The following is a 24,945-nucleotide window of genomic DNA, read 5'->3' on the forward strand; positions in this document are numbered from 1 at the left end:
TATTTTTTTGTTGTTATTCTGTCTCTCACTGTTCAAATAAATCTACCATTAAAATTATAGACTGATCATTTCTTTGTCAGTGGGCAAACGTACAAAATCAGCAGGGGATCAAATACTTTTTTCCCTCACTGTAACTAAATCTGTGTGTTAGACGTGAGTTAGACCCCAAAACACGTCCCACCTCAACGACTACTACGGCACGTCACCCAGTACCAAGTTCCTGGGAAATAAATAAATAAATAAAAGCCCCAGAGTGGCCTTGTGCGCTCGGGCTTTATCGGTGAGTGTGTTAACGCTGAAGCGCAGTGTAGAGAGATTATAGCTGAGGCTGGATCACATGACCACCGACACATCGTGATGAGACAGCGCGAGTTTACTGAATATGATCACACCATAACGCCGAAATGTTCATCTTCACAGTCACCACTGCGGTTCTGCCAATATCTGTCCGTCTGTCTGTCTTTCTGTGCGTCTATCTTTCATCTGTCTGTCTTTCTATGTGTCTATCTTTCATTTGTCTGTCTGTCTTTATGTGTGTGTCTATCTTTCATTTGTCTGTCTTTCTGTGTGTCTCTTTCATCTGTCTGTCTTTCATCTGTCTGTCTGTCTTTCTGTGTTTGTCTATCTTTCATTTGTCTGTCTGTATTTCTATGTCTATCTTTCATCTTTCTGTGCCCATGTGTCTGTCTGTATCTGATTAGATCTGTCTTTCTGTGCGTCTTTCATCTGTGTTGGTCTACGTCTGTCTGTCTGTCTGTCTGTCTGTCTGTCTATCATTTGTTTGTGTCTTTCTATTATCTGTCTCACTGTCTGTTTATCTTCTGTCTGCTCCTCATCTGTCTACCCGCCTGTCATCTATCGTTTTTATCTCTCTGCCTGTTTTTCCTCTTTTGTTAAGAAAGCAGTGTACTCGACAGGGCTGTATATTATTTATTATAACGGGTTTGTTTGTATGTTTGTTTATTTGTTGTTTATGAACCCCGGGCGTGTAAGGAGTGCCACAGCCCGGAGTCTGGGAGCTGATTAGTGATGGAGAAGGACGGCTCGGGTAGAAGGGGAGGTGTAGTTACCACACGGATGCTCCAGACGCCCAGACTGTGGTCCTGCCTGCTCTTTGGGCCGTCCCAAACCGGGGACGGAGAGGGGGAGCTCAGTCTAGGAGATGCACTCCATCCTCCCTGAGAGCGAGGTGGCCGAGAGAGAGAGAGAGAGAGAGAGAGAGAGAGAGAGAGGAGGATGTGGGCGAGAATCATGCAACAACTTAAAAGAAAGCAATCAAAGAAAGGCATAAACACACACACACACTCATGGTTATAAAGAAGAGCTGGAGTTATGGAGACGAGCACAGACACACAGATGACGTCGACTGCAAGTGATGCTCGAGCGTTAAAAAAAAAGGAAGAAAAAAAAAACGACAGAGGCGTGTCCACTCAGAGGAAGCGTCCCACTTCCTCCTCTGTGGTAAACGATGTGATGATGTCAGCGAGAAGGTTCCAGAAGACGCAGCAGCATGCAAAGCACGCAAGCAAGCTCAACTCTGCCCACACACACACACACTCACATCGAACCCGTGCTCAGGACTAATTATGAAGGTACACTCGTCTTCAGTTTTTGTGTCTAAAAAAGTAAAAATCTTGCTGCTTTATTTTTTTTTAAACTTTGGATTTTTAGTTCAGGGATTTTGGTGCAAAAATAAATAAACAAACAAACAAACAAACAAACAAACAAATAAATAAATTACACCATATTAATATAACCTATGAATTTGACATAACATCCTATTTATCTATCTGCGTTAATAAACCTATTGTAGAGATTTCAACTTTTCACGCAAAAAAGAAAAAAAAACAAAGAAAGAAGTACAAAAACATGTAGTTACTTTAAAAATGTTTTTTTTCCCTTTAAATTCCAAATGACTAGAAATTCTTGCACTTACCACTTAATCCCCACAAACCATAAAAAAAATTCCAAAAACATTGGAATAAATAAATAAATAGATAGATAGATGTACCATTTAAATAATTAAAAACAATAACAACAAAAAGGAGAAATACGAGATAAATAACTGTAATGTGAATAAAAATAATACTTGAAATAAATAAATAGGTACATTTGTAAACAAACAAAAAAACGCTACATTTTAAATCTATACACACACTGCGTTTCACGTAACTAAAACGTAAACAGGGTGTAAACAAGATTCAATAAAACACATGAATTAAACAAAAAGCGTGTTTCATTTATTTCTAAACATCTGTATTTGCGACACACGTTCATAGTTTATAATACGTAACGTATTTCTTTCTTTCTTTCTTTCTTATTGGCGGATCGGACTCCAGATAAGTGACGCTGTTCGAATAGACATTTTCTAGCGCGAAATTTGAATATAAACAATAATGAAAATACAAAAACAAGCAGAAGGTTGATAAACGAATGGATGAGACAATGTGACGGCAGCGAGCGATGAAGTGTGTATGAAATGAAGTGCACAGGGAGCTGTGATGAACGACAGACTGGCTAGAGTGAAGAACGAGTGAAGAAGCAGCTCAGGAACTGGAGCTGATCGAGTTGTTATACGCCCCAAAAGAAAAGATCACCACCCTCAACGTCGCTCTGACTGGAATATATATCAAACACCAAGGAACCTTCTTCACGTCCAGGTTCCTCAAACACCCTCTGATGATCACAGAAGTGGAACAAGGTTCCAGAAACACCAACATGACCCTCAAAATGTTCAAACATCATTAGGATAAAAAAAACAACAGTTGCGGTTGTGGTCCTACCTGCTTGACCCTGGGTCTTCCAGGTGAGAACTTCCTCTTGGAAATGGCAGGTTTGCCCATGCCGATTTTGGGCGCGAGTGGTATGAAAGTGGATGAAGGCACATTGCAGCTTGGTTCTGCTGGAGCAGACTGGTTGATTACGGGGCAGTGAAAACTCTCGGGCTGCCTGACTGCCGATGACTTCAGCGACGTTCTCTCTTCCACCAGCGAGCTCAGCTTCGCCAAACTTCTCTCACCGTCCATACTGAAGTCCATTGCCTCAGGAAGCCTTTCAGGGGGAGGTCTTCTACGTTCCTCCGCCATAAACTCTTCCACAGATCTTCCACAGCTCTCTGCCACCGTCAGGACTTTTTCATGTTCCTTCACCGCGGGGCATTCGCGTTCAGTCACTGCGAGGCCCTCGGAAGAAACCTCCATTTTGACACCGTCGGACGCTCCTTCCTGTTCCTCCACGGAGATTCTTTTAAGAGACGTTTTACATTCCTCATTGGTTCTCTCGTGCTGCTCTACGAGGAGGAGGAGGAGGCCCTCAGAAGATTTTGCATGTTCCTCCACCTGGATGGCTTCAAAAACGTTTTCCTTCACCGTGAGGCTGATTTCAGAAGATCTTCGATGTTCCTGCACTGCAGGATCCTCAGTGATGCTTACGCGCTCCTCAAACGTACAAGATCTTTTGTCATCCTCCTCCGTGAGGCCCTCAGAAACCTTTTCTCGCTCCTCCACCGTGAGGCTTTCTGACGTTTTCTCCTCCAAGAGGCCCACGTCTGTCTCCTTCTCGACCTTTGGCACAGAACTTGCTTTATTCTCCACGGATGGTTCCGTGACTTCAGGAAATGATACTTCCATGGGTTCCTCTTGAGAAGGTTCAGAGACTGATTTGGGGTCTTTGGTGGCTGGTGTGATGGTTTTCTTCTCCTCCAGAGTCGAACTGAGCTCCTCCGTTGGGAGAGATGATGTTTCTGGAGGTCCAGACAGTGATGGGCTCTCTGGGTGATGAGGCAACTCTGCCTTAATGGACTGAGTGAAAGATTGGATTGGCTCAGGGGATGGATCTGGCTCCTGCTGAGGAGCTTCTGGACTACCAGCTGGCTTCGTTTCCTGAGGAGGCCCTGTGGCTAGACACGACAAAAATAATGTGAGTTACACTTTCCCGGACTACAGACATAAAACTTTCAGACAGCCTGGCCACTTCTGTGCCAAAAACTGAACAAGATTGGCAAGATATCACGTGACCGCGGGAGAGGAACACGAACACGATGGAAGTACCTGGAACCTTTTCACCCATGGGTCCGTTCGGTGACGCTTCACTGGGCGCTTGTTCGGATTTTTCACGGCTGGTTTCTGCACACACCTCTGGAAAAGGAGACATGCTCGCCATTAGTGGAAGTGTAGTTACATAACCTAAAGCAGGCTGAGTGGAAATAATTACAGCGCTGGAAAACGGGCGCAAATGGATTCTTAAAAAGAAGCAAAATGGGAAAGTGTACGAGTCTGTAAGACTCCATAGGTCTATTCAGATTAGCCAGAGTGTGCAAATAAATACAAATGATGGGCAGGAAAGTTCCCAGATTTACCTTATGAACAGAAAACACACGTTTTAAATTCACATCTTATTTTGAACCGTTTTACGAATCTTACAGGCTTTAATCAAAATCGCGCCTTAAAACGAAAACCTCACTACGAGACAAACAGTTAATCGAACAAATTTTACTACGTTCAACATGTGACATCACTACTGGCCAATCCCTGCAGAGGTGGGCGATCAGTTCGGATGCTATTCGGCAATTTAGACGTTAAGCTTCTTCTAGGTCGAAACGTCAGGAGTCGAAAAACACAGGTCCACTTTTTTTCTAGAGATTCTCCAAAATTAGCCAGCTTGGAGTGGAAGTGTGCATGGAACTGTTATTTTAATCCCACTACTGAAGGAGTTCTAACCAATACCACCCACTCCTGAAGGAGTTCTAACCAATCCCGCCCACTCCTGAAGGAGTTTCTAACCAATCCAGTCACCTTCAGAAGGAGTCCAACCAATCCCGCCCACTCTTGAAGGAGTCCAACCAATCCCGTCCACTCTTGAAGGAGTTCTAACCAATCCCGCCCACTCCTGAAGGAGTTCTAACCAATTCTGCCCACTACTGAAGGAGTCCTAACCTATCCCGCCCACTCCTGAAGGAGTCCTATCCTATCCCGCCCACTCTTGAAGGAGTTCTAATCAATCCTGCTCACTCCTGAAGGAGTTTCTAACCAATCCAGTCACCTTCAGAAGGAGTCCAACCAATCCCACCCACTCCTGAAGGAGTTCTAACCAATCCCGCCCACTCCTGAAGGAGTTCTAACCAATCCCGCCCACTCCTGAAGGAGTCCTAACCTATCCCGCCCACTCTTGAGGGAGTTCTAATCAATCCTGTCCACTTCAAAAGGAGTTTTACCAGTTCTAACAGACACCTCTATTTAATCCTTAACATTCAAGCTTGCTTCATTATTATTGTCTGAGTGATTATGAAACTGAACTTCTCTCCAGTAAGGACCTGTCTCAACTATTTCAAACTTCATGGGCATCATGGCTTTAACCTTGAATAAAGCAGTGAAAACAGATAAACCTTGAGAAAGGGCTGGTGTTCTTTTTTTTTTTTTTTTTTGGCACTGAGGATCTTATGAAATAAAGCCGACGTCCCCTCCAGGTACACATAACCAGCCGCTTCACAATTGTAACAGGATTTCATAACCAAATATTAGCCCTGTGCGGCTGATCATTAGCTTAGTGCTGTATCAAGTAATTATAACGCAAGTTTCATTATCCTGCAGAGGAACAAAGCAGAAACGCTAGACTTTTGAAGGGTCTGGCTGAAAACTGGAAGAAAAAAAAAACAAAAAAAAAACACAGGCCTGGGATGATGATTCTCTGTCGGTCGGTTGTATAAGAAATTGTCTAGAGCAGAACAATAATCAGGCTGACCGCTGGGAGTTGTTCAGAGTCGTTCCATTCAGCCAGACCTTCAAGAAGCATTTTGTTATAAAAGTCATGATGCAGAGACTGGGTGAATTCGTGTCTCATTTATTTACTATTTGTTAAGCGTTATGGGTATGGCACATATGCATCAGACAAGCATTATTTCTACTAGTATTCGATTGTAATGTTGGGGTCATGAGCAATGCCCATGGCCCTGAAAGGCTCAGGTAATTGTGACAAAGCATTCCTTTGGACTCCCCGTAAGCGGTCATCGAATTAAATTGTTATTAAAATATTATTATTATAAATTATGTTTTAAAATATAATAACAAAACGAAAAAGCTTGGGCATTTCAAGTTGAAAAATCAAGGAAGCCTGAAGAGCTTTTATTTTTCATATCCTTACTTCCAGGACCATCAACAACTTGAGAAGAACCCTCCAAGACACACAAGCGAGCACCAGAAAATCCACACGAAGAAGCCAAATCATCAGATCAGACTCTTATCTTACCGGACTGTTTGTGCTCTGTCATGTCCTCCACCTCGCACCGTGACTCGGTGACAGTTTGGCCTGGTTCTGTGCTGTCTGTGTGAGTGGGTTCACAGTCCATATCTGATTGTGTCGGTTGCGTATCAACATCCACGTGCGTTTCCCGCTCCTCCACCTCCACGCGCGTGGAAACCGGCTCGAAGCCGGTGTGTTTACACATTGAACACACGTAGTCCTCTGCGGTCGGGAGCTCCACGTGACCCTCCACCTGCCGCTCACACGCCACGTGAAAACACCTGGAGAAATAATACTATTTGACATATTTCACAGACCAAATTTTGCCTTCTTGACATGCTATGATGCTTCTCAGGGATTCACTATAAATGTCTAAGGTTGGCCTGCATTAACGAGCCGTCCAATTCTGAGAGGTGATTCTGCTGTGTACCTTTTGCAGTGATGGCAGGAGAGCAGGTCTTTATGAAGCTCGGTGTCCAGGCTTCCAGCACACAGAGAGCAGAGCCGAGTCGAGTCATGCTGCCCAGAGCAGCTCTCGCATAGCAGACTGCTGCTCCGAGTGCCACACTGCACACACACCCTGCAGTTCTGTAACACACACACACGCACACAGAGCATATTAAACTTTCCATCATTGTAGTCAAACCTGTGTGTCTATCATTTTATGTGACTCTAAACGACTCCATATGATTCCATTCAAATCTGTATGACTCTAAACGACACTATATGACACCAAACAATCTATGATTCAGAACAACTCCATATGCTTCCACACAAATCTATACGAGTCTAAGTGAGATTCCATATAATCTATATGACTCCATAAGATTCTTTTAACAACTCCAAAGAACTTCATATGGGTCCATATGCAGATCCATACGACTACTCACAAATCTATATGACTCAACGTAACGCTGCGTGACTCTATACAAAACTATATGACGATAAACAACTGCATACAATTCCATACATATCTACAATTCTAACGAATACCATATGACTCTATACGACTTAAAAGAATTCTAATCGGCTCCATGACCCTATTCAACTCCATACAATTCCTTACAAATATAAATGTCTCCATGCGACTCAGCACAAATCTTTATCTGTCTAAACGACTCCACAAGAATCCATGATCCTCGACAGCTCCACACAACTCTATAGGGCTTCATATGAATCCGTCCAACTCTAATCAACTCTTTATTTTTGTAAGCAGCTCCACACACACACACACACACACACACACACACACACACAGTGAACAGTTTCAGTTTGCTGATTCATTACCTTACACCTCCACCCGTTGGTGGGGATGGAGTCCATGACGGGCTGCAGGCAGAAGGTGTGATAACCTTTATCGCACATGTCACACACCAGCATCTTTGTGTCCTCTCCAGGGTTCCTGACACAAAATCGGGAGTAACAACAAAAAAAGATGACGTAATTCTATAAACATCGCCTAGCCTGCTACCATACCTGGTTTTATCGTATAGTAAAAAAAAAAATTCTAAGCTCCGCCTTCCTCGCGTGTGAGAACATAAAGCGTGAACAGCGAGGTTCACACTCACTTGCACGTCTGGCACACTTTACACTCCGGACACTGCCAGCCTGCTCGCTTCAGAGGAGTGACGCTGATGTCCAAACACATGCCGTGGTAATGAAGACCACAGCTGGTGCAGAAAAGCTGGTCCATTAAATCTCCCGGACTCTCACACAGCACACAGTTTGCCTCCTCCGCTGCTACACACACACACACACACAAAAAGTAAGATAAAAGTGAGCATGTGTTAGTGTGAGTTAGTTTATAGAAACACACTATAATATTTTTACCACTACTAAATCCTATAACATATTAATACCTAATACAACACTTTTAATGACTATTATATTAATATCGTAATATTAAAATATTATATTACATACAGTGATTTAAATCACTATACAGTATGCCACATAAAATATTAATGCTGTGATATTAATATGAGAGTATTTCAGTAATAAGATTCATTCCTACACGTCACGGTACATTTATTTTGCAGTAAATTAACAGAATTAATTATGACGAAGTGTTTGCTGCAATTAAGGTATGCACCCATATAAATCATACACTAATATTAAAATTGTTAAAAGTTACTTATTAGAAATACTGTATATTGTTACCATCAGTTGCTACATACGCAATTATTTACGTCTCGATAAATGTAAATAATTAAAAGTGTTTAAAAATGTCTCCTACAGTACACATAAACGAGTGTTCATATCCAACTGATTATACTTATATATATATATATATATATATATATATATATATATATATATATATGTGTGTGTGTGTGTGTGTATACAGTGAGGGAAAAAAGTATTTGATCCCCTGCTGATTTTGTACGTTTGCCCACTGACAAAGAAATGATCAGTCTATAATTTTAATGGTAGATTTATTTGTGAGAGACAGAATAACAACAAAAAAATCCAGAAAAACGCATGTCAAAAATGTTATAAATTGATTTGCATTTTAATGAGGGAAATAAGTATTTGACCCCCTCTCAATCAGAAAGACTTCTGGCTCCCAGGTGTATTTTATACAAGTAACGAGCTGAGATTAGGAGCACACTCTTAAAGGGCGTGCTCCTAATCTCAGCTCGTTACCTGTATAAAAGACACCTGTCCACAGAAGCAATCAATCAATCAGATTCCAAACTCTCCACCATGGCCAAGACCAAAGAGCTCTCCAAGGATGTCAGTGACAAGATTGTAGACCTACACAAGTCTGGAATGGGCTACAAGACCATTGTCAAGCAGCTTGGTGAGAAGGGGACAACAGTTGGTGCGATTATTCGCAAATGGAAGAAACACAAAAGAACTGTCAATCTCCCTCGGCCTGGGGCTCCATGCAAGATCTCACCTCGTGGAGTTGCAATGATCATGAGAACAGTGAGGAATCAGCCCAGAACTACACGGGAGGATCTTGTCAATGATCTCAAGGCAGCTGGGACCATAGTCACCAAGAAAACAATTGGTAACACACTACGCCGTGAAGGACTGAAATCCTGCAGCGCCCGCAAGGTCCCCCTGCTCAAGAAAGCACATATACATGCCCGTCTGAAGTTTGCCAATGAACATCCGAATGATTCAGAAGACAACTGGGTGAAAGTGTTGTGGTCAGATGAGACCAAAATGGAGCTCTTTGGCATCAACTCAACTCGCCGTGTTTGGAGGAGGGGGAATGCTGCCTATGACCCCAAGAACACCATCCCCACCGTCAAACATGGAGGTGGAAACATTATGCTTTGGGGGTGTTTTTCTGCTAAGGGGACAGGACAACTTCACCGCATCAAAGGGACGATGGACGGGGCCATGTACCGTCAAATCTTGGGTGAGAACCTCCTTCCCTCGGCCAGGGCATTGAAAATGGGTCGTGGATGGGTATTCCAGCATGACAATGACCCAAAACACATGGCCAAGGCAACAAAGAAGTGGCTCAAGAAGAAGCACATTAAGGTCCTGGAGTGGCCTAGCCAGTCTCCAGACCTTAATCCCATACAAGATCTGTGGAGGGAGCTGAAGGTTCAAGTTGCCAACGTCAGCCTCGAAACCTTAATGACTTGGAGAACATCTGCAAAGAGGAGTGGGACAAAATCCCTCCTGAGATGTGTGCAAACCTGGTGGCCAACTACAAGAAAAGTCTGACCTCTGTGATTGCCAACAAGGGTTTTGCCACCAAGTACTAAGTCATGTTTTGCAGAGGGGTCAAATACTTATTTCCCTCATTAAAATGCAAATCAATTTATAACATTTTTGACATGCGTTTTTCTGTATTTTCTTGTTGTTATTCTGTCTCTCACTGTTCAAATAAATCTACCATTAAAATTATAGACTGATCATTTCTTTGTCAGTGGGCAAACGTACAAAATCAGCAGGGGATCAAATACTTTTTTCCCTCACTGTAAATATATATATATGAGTGTGTGTGTGTATATATATATATATATATATATATATATATATATATACACATATATAAACATACATATATATATATATATATATATATATACACACACAAAAACATAAAAATGTGTTTCCAGTGACTTAAGAAAACATTTAAATTTTTTATTTTTACATGTTTGGAATATTTTGTAGTATGTCCCATCATGCTGTAGTATCTTTGGAGTAGGTTGTAGTATTTTGGAGGATATTTGGGGTATGTTGTAGTATTTTTAAGAGTATTCTGGAGTATGCTGCAGTATTCTGGAGTATTTTATAGTATGCTGCAGTATTCTGGAATATTTTATAGTATGCTGTAGTATTCTGAAGTGTTTTATAGTATGCGGTGGTATTCTGGAGTATTTAATAGTATGCGGTAGAATTCTGTAGTATTTTGGAGTGTTTTATAGTATACGGTAGTATTTTGGAGAATTTTATAGTATGCTGCAATATTTTATAGCATGCTGAAGTATTGTGGAGTATTTTATAGTATGCGGTAATAATCTGGAGTATTTTATAGTATACGGTAGTATTTTGGAGAATTTTATAGTATGCTGCAGTATTTTATAGTATGCTGAAGTATTGTGGAGTATTTTAAAGTATGCGGTAATAATCTGGAGTATTTTATAGTATACGGTAGTATTTCGGAGTGTTTTATAGTATATGGTAGCATTTTGGAGAATTTTATAGTATGCGGCAGTATTTTATAGTATGCTGAAGCATTGTGGAGTATTTTATAGTATGTGGTAATAATCTGGAGTATTTTATAGTATACAGTAGTATTCTGAAGTATTTTATAGTATACGGTAGTATTTTGGAGTGTTTTATAGTATGCTGTAGTATTCTGGAGTATTTTATAGTATACGGTAGTATTTTGGAGTGTTTTATAGTATGCTGTAGTATTCTGGAGTATTTTATAGTATACGGTAGTATTTTGGAGAATTTTATAGTATGCTGCAGTATTTTATAGTATGCGGTAGTATTGTGGAGTATTTTATAGTATACGGTAGTATGTTGGAGTATTTTATAGTATGCTGTAGTATTTTATAGTATGCTGAAGAATTGTGGAGTATTTTATAGTATGCTGAAGTACTGTGGAGTATTTTATAGTATGCTGCAGTATTTTATAGTATGCGGTAGTATTCTGGAGTATTTTATAGTATACTGTAGTATTGTGGAGTATTTTATAGTATGCTGTAGTATTCTGGAGAATTTCATAGTATGCGGTAGAATTCTGGAGTATTTTACAGTATGCGGTAGTATTGTGGAGTATTTTATAGCATGCGATAGCATTCTGGAGTACTTTATAGTATGCGGTAGTATTCTCGAGTATTTTATAGTATGCTGTAGTATTGTGGAGTATTTTATAGTATGCAGGAGTATTTTGGAGTATTTTATAGTATACGGTAGTATTTTGGAGTATTTTATAGTATGCTGTGGTATTGTGGAGTATTTTACAGTATGCTGCGGTATTCTGGAGTATTTTATAGTATACGGTAGTATTCTGGAGTATTTTATAGTATACTGTAGTATTCTGGAGTATTTTATAGTATGCGGTAGTATTGTGGAGTATTTTATAGTATGCGGTAGTATTCTGGAGTACTTTATAGTATGCGGTAGTATTCTCGAGTATTTTATGAGTATTTTATAGTATGCTGTAGTATTGTGGAGTATTTTATAGTATGCAGGAGTATTTTGGAATATTTTATAGTATTCTGTAATATTTTATAATATACAGTAGAATTCTGTAGTATTTCGGAGTGTTTTATAGTATGCTGTAGTATTCTGGAGTATTTCATAGTATTCTGGAGTATTTTATAGTATGCTGTAGTATTTTGGAGTATTTTATAGTATGCGGGAGTATTTTGGAGTATTTATAGTATGCGGTAGTATTCTGGAGTATTTTATAGTATACGGTAGTATTTTGGAGTATTTTATAGTATGCGGTAGTATTCTGGAGTACTTTATAGTATGCGGTAGTATTTTCGATTATTTTATAGTATGCTGTAGTATTGTGGAGTATTTTATAGTATGCAGGAGTATTTTGGAGTATTTTATAGTATTCTGTAGTATTCTGGAGTATTTTATAGAATTCTATAGTATTCTGGAGTATTTTATAGTATGCGGTAGAATTCTGTAGTATTTTGGAGTGTTTTATAGTATGCTGTAATATTCTGGAGTATTTCATAGTATTCTGGAGTATTTTATAGTATGCGGTAGTATTCTGGAGTATTTATAGTACGCGGTAGTATTCTGGAGTATTTTATAGTATGCGGTAGTATTCTGGAGTATTTATAGTACGCGGTAGTATTCTGGAGTATTTTACAGTATACGGTAGTATTCTGGAGTATTTTATAGTATACAGTAGTATTTTGGAGTATATTATAGTATGCTGTTGTATTTTGGAGTATTTTATAGTATGTGGCAGTATTCTGGAGTATTTTATATAATTCTGTAGTATTCTGGAGTATTTTATAGTATGCTGTAGTATTTTGGAGTATTTTATACTATTTTGGAGTATTTATAGTATGCTGTAATATTCTGGAGTATTTCATAGTATTCTGGAGTATTTTATAGTATGCGGTAGTATTCTGGAGTATTTTACAGTATACGGTAGTATTCTGGAGTATTTTATAGTATACGGTAGTATTTTGGAGTATATTATAGTATGCTGTTGTATTTTGGAGTATTTTATAGTATGTGGCAGTATTCTGGAGTATTTTATATAATTCTGTAGTATTCTGGAGTATTTTATAGTATACGGTAGTATTCTGGAGTATTTTATAGTATATGGTAGTATTTTGGAGTATTTTATAGCATGCGGTAGTATTCTGGAGTATTTTATAGAATTCTGTCGTATTTTGGAGTATTTTATAGTATGCTGTCGTATTTTGGAGTATTTTATAGTATGCGGCAGTATTCTGGAGTATTTTATAGAATTCTGTAGTATTCTGGAGTATTTTATAGTATGCTGTAGTATTCTGGAGTATTTTATAGTATGCTGAAGAATTCTGGAGTATTGTGTAAAGAAAGCGAGCAGATGAAGGACTGGGTTCATCTTACATTTACTGACGGCATGCTCGACGTGGTCCGTGCACAGGACGGAGCGCTTCCTGAAGTCCTGAAAGGTTCCGGCTCCCCCCGCACATGGATAATGGTACGAGCGGTCACACCCCTCCTCACAGCACTTAATGGATGCTCCAAGGCGCTTACAATATGCACAATGCTGCATAGAGAAAGAGAAGGTTTACGTTAGTGTACAACGTAATATCGTTTACGTACGCTTCCATTTACATATCTTTGGACTTCAGCGACCACCAGCGTCGACTCCATCCCTCATCTCACCACATCCCTGATGAAGTATTGGCCCACGAGCTGGTGAGAGGGATTCCACCAGGGCCATGGGGAAGTCGGCGAGGGCGTGTTTGAAACATAGCCGCGGGTCTTCCTCTCAAAACACACATCGATTATCAAGCTCTTCCTCAAAACATGTCCATTATTTCCCTCCTCGCGATAAACAAGTGCACTGTTCCATTTTTAGCTAGAACGACCCGTTTTAAACTTCCACATCAAACTCTCTCTCTCACACACACACGGGGGGGGATGCTTCCTAACACTTCACACGAGAGTACACCTTTTCCTCTTATAGCACAGCAATTTGCCTTCGATGACAACATTTTACTTATTAACGAACGACACGTCATACTTTTTATCCGTTTACAGTTACATTTAAAGTTACTTAACAGCCATGAAACAATACACTCAGTTATTATTATTATTATTATTATGCATGCTTCAACCTAGCATCTTGATTATTTTATTTTTTCAGGTTGTATGAAAATTTATACTGAAACTATATGCTGTGATGATTGTTTTATTAGCCGTAATATTTACACATATATGTTATTTATTTTAAACTAATGAATATTTACCTATTTTCCAAACCTTTACCAGATCTAAAAAATTACATTTTCCATGACTCTATGTGCTATTAACACCTCACACCTTGTGTGTGTGTGCGTGTGTGTGTGGCGACTGTGGTGACCTTTTCCGAGCCAGCCATGACCTTTATCCCATTCCCCCACCCCCAGCCTGCGCTCATCTTAAATGTCAATGTGTGCCTTATAAGGATGTTATGAATGTGTTAAGAATATTTATAACTCGTCTTTATTAACAGGGACTGTAAAGTAAAATGGCTTCTCCTGCTTCGGCGTGAGCGCATCCTCACCTCTGTGCTCCCTGAGTGGATGGCTCTGTCCACGAAGAGCAGTGATTGGTCCTCCGCCTGACACACGCCCTCTGACCACAGAGCACACCGCTGATGGGCCCAGCATTGACCTGCACAAACACAAACAATAATGTAAACACATCTGCGTATTCCTGATCAACGCATTACCAGGTATGACTCGTGAAAAAGGTCCACGGCGTAGGCAATCACCTGACTCATCGAAGAGAGACTGGACGTCTACGTCCTCTGGTAAACCGACGTGGTGAAGCTCGTCCCAGGACCTGCGGCCCGTTTCCTCTGCTCCGCCGCTAACAAACAAAATAAAGGAGGTTAAATGTTTAACCTCAGCAATGCACAAAAGCCATGCCTCCTTTACCGAGACTAATAGGCATGAAGGCCACACTTCCTTCAATGTGACTGACATGTACAGAGGATACTCCTCCTTCAATCTGACTGAAGGCATGTAGGCCCCACCCACTTCTCTCAGACTAAAGGCAGAGAAGCCACACCTCCCCGTTACAATGAGACTGTCCAGCACATAGGCCACATGACTCGTGTTCACTGCAACTTGTACAGAGGCAACGCCTTCTTCACTAGGACTAAAGGCACACCTACATCACTGTGACTTGTACAAAGGCCATGCCTCCTTCACTGGGCCTAACAAGCACAGAGACCAAATATCCTTCACTAGGACTGAAGGCATAGAATCCACGCCTACTTCAATATGAATGGTACAGAGGCCACACCTATTTCTCTCTAACTAAAGACTTAGAAGCCACACCCACTTTGCTGAGACTGATGGGTACAAAGCCCACACTGTGACTGACACAGGGGCACAGCTGACAAACCCACTTCTCTCAGACTAAAAGCACATAAGCCACGCCTACTTTAACATAATTGACAGGCACAGAGGCAGAAGCCACACCTCTTACGCTGGGACTGAAGAAGCATACGTCGTCTAGGAATGACAGGCACACAGGCCACGCCTCCTTCAGACACAGACACACACATAAAAGTGTGAAGAAGGTGAAAGTGAGAAATAGCTGGTTCGTGGTTTAGACCGTTTACTTCCTAGTGAAGTGAAACATGGCGACCTGCAGAGTTCACATGAGCCGTGACTCACTCAGAGACGGGTCTGACGCCTCAGGTGAAGCGCGATCAGAATAGAAAGCACAATATTAACGATGACAATAGAGGCAAACCGATTTCCATCTAATGAGAGGGAGGGAGAGAGAGAGAGGGGGGAAAGAAACCAGCAGCCGAACAAAATGTCAGCCGTTCAATCTGGAGAAACTCTTCCATCATGATCCGTGAGCGTGAGAACGTGAGAGTGAGAGAATGTGAGAGCAAGAGAATATGTGAGAGCATGAAAGAGCAGGAAAGTGTTAATTCACACTTGACATTCAGCAGCTGGAGGTTTTGACTCAGAGGCGTGTTAATTTAGCTGATATTTAGCGTAACGTCACGGATTGAAACGCCGGTTATACGGAAATGACTCATCCGTGACGGATAAAAAGATACGCCTGAGTCTATCTGGATGAACCGACATCTGAAGATCTTAGACCATGAGTCCATACACGGAAATGAAAACGGCAAAGTAGGCATGTCTCAAAGGGAATCTTCGGAAATGTGGGCGTCAGTGAGTATATGAAAATGAGATCAACAGCGAGTGGGCATAACTGAAGGGACCAGAAGAAAATGGGAAATTGGGCATGTCTTTGAGTCCAATTTAAAAAAACTGAGGAAGTCGATGGAATTTGTATACTTGTCTATAATTATTAGCCACCTTAATAACTATTTCTCAACGTCGTAGTTTACACTAGCGAGCCAGCTAACAAAAGCAAACATGACTGCATATTTTTTGGGTGTAAAGCGTCTTCCTGCGAAGTCACATAAGGGCTCAAAAACACCCGATGTTTGTTTTTATCTACATGCTTGAACTGCATGTCAGAACCCGATAAGTGAAGTCAGAACCCGATAAAGCATATCAGAAGCCAATGAATCAAGTCAGAACCAGATGAAGCGGGTCAGAGCAAAAAAAAAACAAAATGCTGGTCAGAACCAGATACAGAAGGTCAGACCCACATAAAGCATGTTAGAACCGGATTAAGCAGGCCAGAACCAGACAAAGCTAGTCAGAACTGTCTGTCAGAACCAGATCAGAACTGGAAAAAGCAGGTCAGAACCAGATCACGCGAGTCAGAACCAGATAAAACACGTCAGAATCAGATCACGCGAGTCAGAATCAGGTAAAGCAGGTCAGAACTGGCTAAAAAGCATATCAGTCCCAGATAAAGCAGGTCAGAACTCGATAAAGCAGGTCAGAACCGGATAAAGCAGGTCAGAACCGGATAAAGCAGGTCAGAACCGGATAAAGCAGGTCAGAACCAGGTAAAGCAGGTCAGAACCAGGTAAAGCAGGTCAAAGAAATGCAGAACTATAGTTATTTATTCTGTCTAACCGCCTGAAATTGTAACAAAACATTCACAGGTAAAGGTTCCCTGCTGTAGCATCAGACATCAGCAATAACACAGTGGAAGACATCCCCTGAGTCACCACACACTCATCCGCTCTTTTCATCCTTTTGTTTTCTTCCTTTCTCCTCCTCCATTTCCCTGACCAACTTGGTGTGTGTGTGTGTGTCTGACAGAGCGGAGCCGCACTGGCTCACCGCCAACTTCACACTCGTGCTGCATTACATCATTGAGGCTCCCGATTGGCTCCAAGGTGCCGAAACAAATTAGGCAGCCTTCCAGCGAGGGCCCTTTGTAGGGCTGAGCACATGCCGAGTCTCACATCCTGTTCTGCAGGACTCCCAACTGCATGATGGGTAATCACAGGGTAATATGGTGCATGCTAGCAAAGAGGAACACGTACAGAGCGTAGATGTGTAATGTAGCTGCAGGCGCTCACTACTCTTCTGTTTGGGAGTAGCTTATCTGAACACTGAAATACTCTTACCATGTTCGTTTTCATTTACTGGGAAAAAAGTGACTGATGTTATTGGAATCCGTTCAGGTGAGTCGTTCACCAGCTTCAGCTCGTAAAACAGATTCACAGAAAAGATTCAACTGTCTTAACTGATCCATTTAAATAAAGACTGAGTCACTGAATGAGAGAGAACCAAATCTCAGCCATGAACGAAAGATGCACTGAATCAAACACCGAGTCGCAGTAAAAAAAGAGAAATGAATCTGTCATGACCAAAAGATTCACTGAATCAAACACCGAGTCGCAGTAAAAAAAAGAGAAATGAATCTGTCATGACCAAAAGATTCACTGAATCAAACACCGAGTCACTGAATGAAAGAGAAACGACTCTTAGCCATGAACAAAAGATTCACTGAATCAAACACCGAGTCGCTGAATGAAAGAGAAACGACTCTTAGCCATGAACAAAAGATTCACTGAATCAAACACCGATTCGCTGAATGAAAGAGAAACAACTATTAGCCATGAACAAAAGATTCACTGAATCAAACACTGAGTCACTGTATAAAAGAAAAAAAAAACTGTCATGAACAAAAGATTCACTGAATCAAACACTGAGTCGCTGGAAAAAGAGAAACGAGTCTTATCCATGAACAAATCCCAAGCATAAAATACCTACTATAAAGAAGTCTAGAGGGCTAACAACAACAACTCCACACAGATTCTTGCTGTAGGGACTCTGCAGTAGTCAACATACCTCTCCAGACCCCTAGGCATCCCTGATTGGCTGTTGTCATGGTTACGATGGAGCGGAGGGTCGCATCCCGACGTGGCCTTGAAGAGCTTCAGTTCACCCTGACCGAGCAGACTTCGTGCTCCACAGTAACAAAAGGCACAGAGCTGCTTACTGGAGGACCAAATACACACACACACACACACCACAATCAAATATACAAGTAAAACAAGCTCGGCTCATTCGTGCTCACATTAGAAATGTGCCAGGTGGAAAAAGAAAAAGAAAAGGAGAAGAAGAAGAAGAAGAAGCAGAAGTGGGGGAAGACTGAAAAGTAGAAAGAGAAGGAGAAGGTGATGGAGAAAGATGGAGAAGGAAGGAGAAGAAGGTTTAGTTTGAGAAGGAAAAAGAGAGGGATTTAGGTGAGAGAGGTGGAGGAGGACAAAGAGAAAGAGTGGGATTAAAGGGAGTGATGTGGAGAAGGAGGAAGCGAGGGAGGTGGAGGAGAAGGTGATGGAGGTGATGAATAGTTTGGGTGTGGAAGTGTGAGAGTGAGGAGGCTCTTAATGAGGTCCCCAGATATACGACTTTTTATCGACACCGCAGCTCCGTCTGAGATCAATAACACCCTGATTTACAGCACAGACCGCTGTGCGTGTGTGAGAGAGAGAGAGACTGGGGAGACATCTAACATCATAGAAAAAAAAAAATTAAGTTTAAAAAAAAAAACCAAAAAAACCCCACAAACTATTTCTTCTTCCTACTGAAAAGGAAAGTATTAAAAAACAGTGAAGGCAGGGAAGAGGACTGAAAAGAGTTTGAAAATGAAAGAAAAAGCAAGGAATCAATGGTGGCAGAGAAAAAGAAGAAAGAAAGAAAGAAAGAAGAAAAAAAAAAGAATAGACAAAAACAAATAAAGAAAGAAATAACAAAAATAAACAAACCAAAATAAAAAACGAAAGAAAGAATATGAAAAAGGAACAAAGGAAAGAAAGAAGGAAAATACAATGAAAAAATGAATGAAAGAATATACAAAAAATAAAAGACAAAAGGAGAATAAATATTTTTTTAAAAAAGAGAGCACAACAATACAAAAAGAAATAAAAAGAGAAAAGAAAGGATAGATGAATAAATTAATAAAAATCGTCCTGTAAACTCAGTTATTAATGAAGGAGCCAAACATCATCACACACACCCTTCCCACGTTAGGAAGTGAGTCAGATGTGTGTGTGTGTGTGTGTTAGAGAGAGAGAGAGAGAGAGAGAGAGAGAGAGAGAGCGAGAGAGAGAGCGCGCGTGTGTGTGTTTCTGACCTGCTTTTAGCTCCTCCGCATGCCGCTGATGTTCCCGCCTCCTCCGTCTCCGGGTTCGGAGAAACAAGCGGCGCAGGACAAACTTCCTCCTGTCCGTCTCCGGGAAGAGACGCTGTGGCCACGCCCTCACACTCCTCCTGCTGCACTCCTCTACAGTCTGACCCAGAGAGAGAGAGAGAGAGAGAGAGAGAGAGAGAGAGTGAGACAGGGAGAGAGAAAGAGAGTGACAGAGAGAGAGAGACACGCAGAGAGAGACAGGCAGAGCGAGAAAGTGAGAGAGAGACAGGCAGAGACAGACAGACAGAGAGAGACAGGGAGAAGGAGGTGAAGATGGTAGGGGAGGAATAAAGCACTGTGTGTAACGCTGTAATAGAAATTTAATCAGCACCTCCTGTGGATGAGGCTTCACCGAGCTCCTGCATCCCTCCGCTATCCATCCCATCAGCGCTGTCCTCATCCTCCAACACAGCCTTCCCTCTGCCTCGACTCCTGACACACACACACACACACACAGAAAAAATTCTGTTTTATTGGATTGGATGATTTATCATCTCCTCAAAAGTGATAATTGTATGTAAACATCCCATTTGGAAACACACACACATACACACTCTCTCTGAGCACCCATCACTGTCTGAGTCCTGCTGTGTCTAATCCGAGTATCACTTTATCAAGGTGATAATCACCAGACTCGCAAATTAAACTGCAGCTCTCACTCACACACACACACAAAAACACACACACACGGATGGATGGATGGATAGATGGAGAGAGCTAAGAGATGAGGAAATGAACGGAGAGCTGAACAGATGGGAGAGATGGTGAACACAGGAAATGGAGAGAAGGAAAATGGAGAGATGGAGAGATGAAAGAATGCAGAAAAAGAGAGGAGAGAATGGAGAGATTTACAGATGGAGAGATGGAAAGATATGAAATGGAGACCGGAGAGAAAAGAGGGGTGAGAAAGGAGAAATGAGGATGGAAATTGGAGAGAGATGAAGAGAGAGATGGAGAGAGTACAAAAATGGAGAGAGAAGAATGAAGAGGTGAAAGATAATAATGAGAGAAGCGGGGCATAATAATAGAGACATGGATAATGGAGAGAGAGAACGGACAGATGAACAGATATAGAATGGGGAGATGGAGATACACAAATGGAGAGACAGAGAGAAATGAAATGGAGAGATGGAGACAGATGAATGGAGAGATGTAGAATTGAGAGATGTAGTGATGGAGGACAGAGAAAGAGCAGAATGGAGAGATGAACAGATGGAGAGATGCAGATAGATGTATGCAGAGAGTGGACAGATGCAGAGATGGAAGAACGCAGATATAGAGAGATGTAGAATGGAGAGAGAGTGATGGAGAGTGGAGAGAGAGTGGAGGAGGATGGAGAGATGAACAGATGGAGAATGGAGAGATTGAGTGATGGAAAGTGGAGAGAGAGAGAGGATGGAGAGATTGAGTGATGAGAAATCTTGATCGGTGAATTGAGAGACAGAGAGAGAGGAAAGAAAATGGAGAGATGAACAGATGGAGAGAGTAGGGAGATGGAGAGATGAACAGATGGAAAATGGAGAGAAAGGAGGAAAGGAAGATTAGAGAAAGGGAGTAAAATGAAAAAGAAAGAAGGAACATTTAAAAATAATGCGACATTTAATTTCACAGAAGTTTCCGAAATGATTCGACAAAAAACCAAAAAAAACAAAACGTATCACCACGATAACGTATCACAACATCGCAATTCAAAAGTTTTATTATAATTCCAACTTACTCATATTACGTTAGCACATTGGTGTGGGGGCGGGGCTTGCAGTAGTAGGTTTGTGTTCATGTTGTAGATTTCATTGTAGAATTTATTGTTTTCCTTCGAACAGCGTCACTGACGCACCATCATACAGGAACACACGTAGACGAGGACGCATTCTCGTACCAGAGCGAAGATTTTATTTTTGTTACGTTCACGCTGGTATGATTTTTCCCCCCGACGATCATCCAAGTTCAAACACTCGCTCCAAATTGCTAAATGCGAGTGTGAACTGAAAAATGTGCATGCTCTCGCCTTTAAATTCAGTACCCAACCCCCAAAACACCTATAACTTATCCCTATCAACCCTGTGCCTGGAGAGAGTGAGAGAGAGAGAGAGCGAGAGAGAGAGAGAGAGAGAGAGAGAGAGAGAGAGAGAGAGAAAGAGAGAGAGAGAGGATAAAGTAGTGCCGGCTCACAGGTGGAGGAGAAAACCCGGAGTGGCGTTTCACACGGACTGATTACAGCGAATGTATCTGAATGGGAAATGAGGTGCTGCCGGGTTCTGGATTCTGATTGGTCAAATTGTTGTTGATTAATTCTCTGTAACAGCAGCTCTGACGGTGGCGCAGGTTTATATTAACGCGCTCGTTCTGATGTGTTATCGTTTCCATAGTAACTGTAGTAAGTGTGTAATGGTCGATGTGGTGAAGCTCTCTCCAGGGTAAGGAGATGTTTACGTAACAAACGTTTGCAGAAGGAGTCTCCAGTGTCAGCACTGCGTAACAGTCGGAGGTGAAGCTGCGCAAATCTTTACGTTTTCTGGAGTAGTTCACGCTTTTTGGTTACAATAAACACGGCTTAACTCGAGCCTCGTTTTTTATTCGCCGTTTAACGGTTGCACTTTCGAAACCAAATTTCTCTTAATACCACTAGCACTTAAACAAAACATCAACCAACAAGACCTTATCGGAACACTTCTAGTACAGTCGCGTATTCGTTCTGCGAAAGTTTGCGAGAATTTTGTGTTAAAAAACAAACAAACAAAAATAAAACCCAAACTTCACGTATCATAGCACGATGTCGACGTTTCTCGGTACACTCGGGTTAAATTAGCGAGGTTGGATTCGATGCCAAGCGCAATTTTAGTCTCAGAGTTCGTTTTATTCATAATTTCATCAACACATCTGAATGAAACCTTGATATCCCGGATGGTTCTGTCTTATTTCCACGGTCATGGCTACCTGCTAGCTAGCGGAATTGTTAATCGCAGTCGTTAGGATTTTCCGGTTGCCTAGCATCAGCGTTTCCTCAGCTTGAATCACTTGAGTCCAAAATGGCTGAGGTTTTGGTATTTTAGTAAGAACATTTCATAAAAATTTGACAAACTGAGGTAGCCAATGTAACTAGCTATTGTTTCATAAACCTTGAAAAAACGATCTAAAAGTCTAAACTGATTACATTTATATGTAATTTTTTCTTCATAATTACAAACCGACAGTAAGCAGTTGATACGATGTTACAATTTTGTACAATCTTGTGTTAATGTTTTAAATTGTAAAACGTTCTTTTCAATTACAGATTTTCTCTTCTTTGCAGTGTTACATTAAAAAAATGTAATAAACAAAAAATGTTTTTGTTTAACATCAAAAAACAAAAATACATTTTTTTAATAATGTTTTTTATATTTATAATTTTTTTTCGTCATTAAACGAAACGCAGTATTGCAGGGAAGCAGTTTTTCCCCTGCAAACTTGTGTATCGTGATGCTTGTGTAGTGGCATAGAAATAGCTTTCGAGAATTTCTTTTTTTTTTTTAAGGCATACCGCTCACCCGTACATAAAATATAGCTTTATCGTTTTAAACGAACAGAAAATAGACTCTCCTCACATGATTCCTTATTTTAGCTTGAATTCCTTTAAAAAAACAAACAAAAAAAAACAACACTTGTGTTCGTTTTATCAAAAGTTTTCTGATATCAGAATATATTTTTTAATACTACAAACGTGGCAAACAATTCAAAGCTCTTTCAAGCTTAATCAGCAGAGAGCCACCACTGCAAACAGGCTTTTTGAGAACTTATAAAAGAACATGGCAGGGAAATTCAAGGGGGAAAATCTGCTAAAGTAGCAGTAACCAACTGACAAAACATGACTGACTATTATCTATTATCACCAAAATAATAAATCTAAATTCAAATGAGCCGTTAATACAAACACTGCCATGCTGTTATACTGATCTAAATCAATAAGGTCAGAAAAATTCCAGTCTGAAGATCGGCTGCAGTGAGAATAGAATAGATTGTTGGGATCCACTTCCTCTCTGTAATGTGAACGCAATGTGGAGTGATGTCTATCTTCACACGAAATTTTCACAAGCAACCGGAAACCAGCACACGATAATTCCTGAATCGCAAACATAACACAGGCGAATTTAATTCGAAACGACTGGCTTTCAAAACAAAACTAACTATCCCACCCCCCACCCCCCCGCACAAGGAACTCCAGGCTAGTAGGGGCGGTAGTCTGTGTGAAACTGCCTCACGAACCCCGATATTGGTGTGAATCACATTACACGCTACTTCCGCTCGGTTTTCTACTTATTTTTAATCACAATTTAGTCAGCGTATCATCACGGCCGGCTGTAAGAGCAGAGTATCGAGCGGCCCAGATGAGAGATAACGTCAAAAATAGATTATTAAATTTAAAAAAGTGAAATTAAACCACAAACATGTCGGGAAGTAATAAATTACACACTACAAAGTAACATCCAGATTAGAAGCTGTGATGAACGGAGTCATAAAGCACAAAACCACAATGTTTTACATATACAAGTGGGCGGGGCCTTAATCAGCTTCCGATTATTAACCCTCTCTTACCTGTTACCACATCTACAGCATTAAATAATTTTTTTTTTTTAGATACGAGTCACTCACTTCTTCCTCTGTCTGGGCGTGGATCCAACATCCTTTCGAGGCCGGCCTCTGGGCCGCCTGTCATTGTGGGCGGGACTTCCTGTGGGCGTGGCCACAGATCCACCCGCAGTTGGCGAGGGTCCTTTATCAGAGGAATCAAGAATCTTCTCCTCTGATGACATTCTGATGGAAGAAAAAGAAAGAACAAAACTTTTTTTATTCCATCAGTGTTGACGCTATTCATATGGTTTAAACATTCAACATTACAGGACCATGTTCATTTTGTTTCCTTTTACACTTCTGGCACGCCCTCCCGGTTCAAGTCAGTTTTGTAGGTCAAATATGAAAGCTGCTTCTGAACCAGGATTTAATCCTGGGAACTGATTCAACCGCCACCTAAACACCGCAGTCCAACGCGAGGGAACTCTCACTACAGCTCTGTCCTTTAGCAGCTCGGCATGTTTGATTCACTTCCCGTAATGATTCAAAGAGTCAGAGTCAAATCCTTTCCCGTCCGAGCTCATTTGGAAGCACTACTTTGAGCAGATTCCCTGAGACCCCGGTTTGATCGCCCGAGTATGTTCTGACCTGTCCAAAAAACCATACGGAGGTGGAGAGCACGTCAAGGTTCCATCCAAATGGAAGAACCACTACTGCATATGTCAAAGCACTCTTAATATTATATTTTGAACCTGCCACATTAGGAATTTTTACAACGTCCGATAAAGGCAGTGCTGTGGTCCGCGTAGGAAAATATTGGATTTTGATGTGCTGACTGAACAAAGCACTAAAACTCAAAAGCAAGCAGCTTCAACTGAAAGTCTTAATCCAAACCGCTGATCATGGTAAGAAATCAGT

The 24,945-nt window shown here is 41.2% G+C and overlaps 1 protein-coding gene across 7 annotated transcripts in view; it reads right to left on the minus strand.

The window, feature by feature from the left end:
* kmt2cb (lysine (K)-specific methyltransferase 2Cb) overlaps nucleotides 1–24,945 on the minus strand; it is a 66,628-nt gene that overhangs the window by 35,692 nt on the left and 5,991 nt on the right. For 6 of the 7 annotated variants that reach the window (XM_053628551.1, XM_053628555.1, XM_053628553.1 and 3 more), the window contains exons 2-15: nucleotides 24,109–24,270; nucleotides 19,814–19,914; nucleotides 19,426–19,582; nucleotides 18,138–18,287; nucleotides 14,660–14,757; nucleotides 14,450–14,559; nucleotides 13,285–13,447; nucleotides 7,806–7,977; nucleotides 7,525–7,639; nucleotides 6,668–6,825; nucleotides 6,244–6,518; nucleotides 4,050–4,136; nucleotides 2,784–3,898; nucleotides 1,071–1,178 (exon numbers count right to left, since the gene is read on the minus strand). In XM_053628551.1, the coding sequence (XP_053484526.1) occupies nucleotides 1,071–1,178; nucleotides 2,784–3,898; nucleotides 4,050–4,136; nucleotides 6,244–6,518; nucleotides 6,668–6,825; nucleotides 7,525–7,639; nucleotides 7,806–7,977; nucleotides 13,285–13,447; nucleotides 14,450–14,559; nucleotides 14,660–14,757; nucleotides 18,138–18,287; nucleotides 19,426–19,582; nucleotides 19,814–19,914; nucleotides 24,109–24,269 (2,970 nt within the window). In that variant the 5' untranslated portion in view covers nucleotide 24,270. The remainder of the gene's footprint in view (nucleotides 1–1,070; nucleotides 1,179–2,783; nucleotides 3,899–4,049; nucleotides 4,137–6,243; nucleotides 6,519–6,667; nucleotides 6,826–7,524; nucleotides 7,640–7,805; nucleotides 7,978–13,284; nucleotides 13,448–14,449; nucleotides 14,560–14,659; nucleotides 14,758–18,137; nucleotides 18,288–19,425; nucleotides 19,583–19,813; nucleotides 19,915–24,108; nucleotides 24,271–24,945) is intronic. The other variant, XM_053628554.1, reaches the window with a different exon arrangement.

The sequence above is a fragment of the Ictalurus furcatus genome, chromosome 7, assembly GCF_023375685.1.
Source record: "Ictalurus furcatus strain D&B chromosome 7, Billie_1.0, whole genome shotgun sequence".
NCBI lineage: Eukaryota > Metazoa > Chordata > Actinopteri > Siluriformes > Ictaluridae > Ictalurus > Ictalurus furcatus.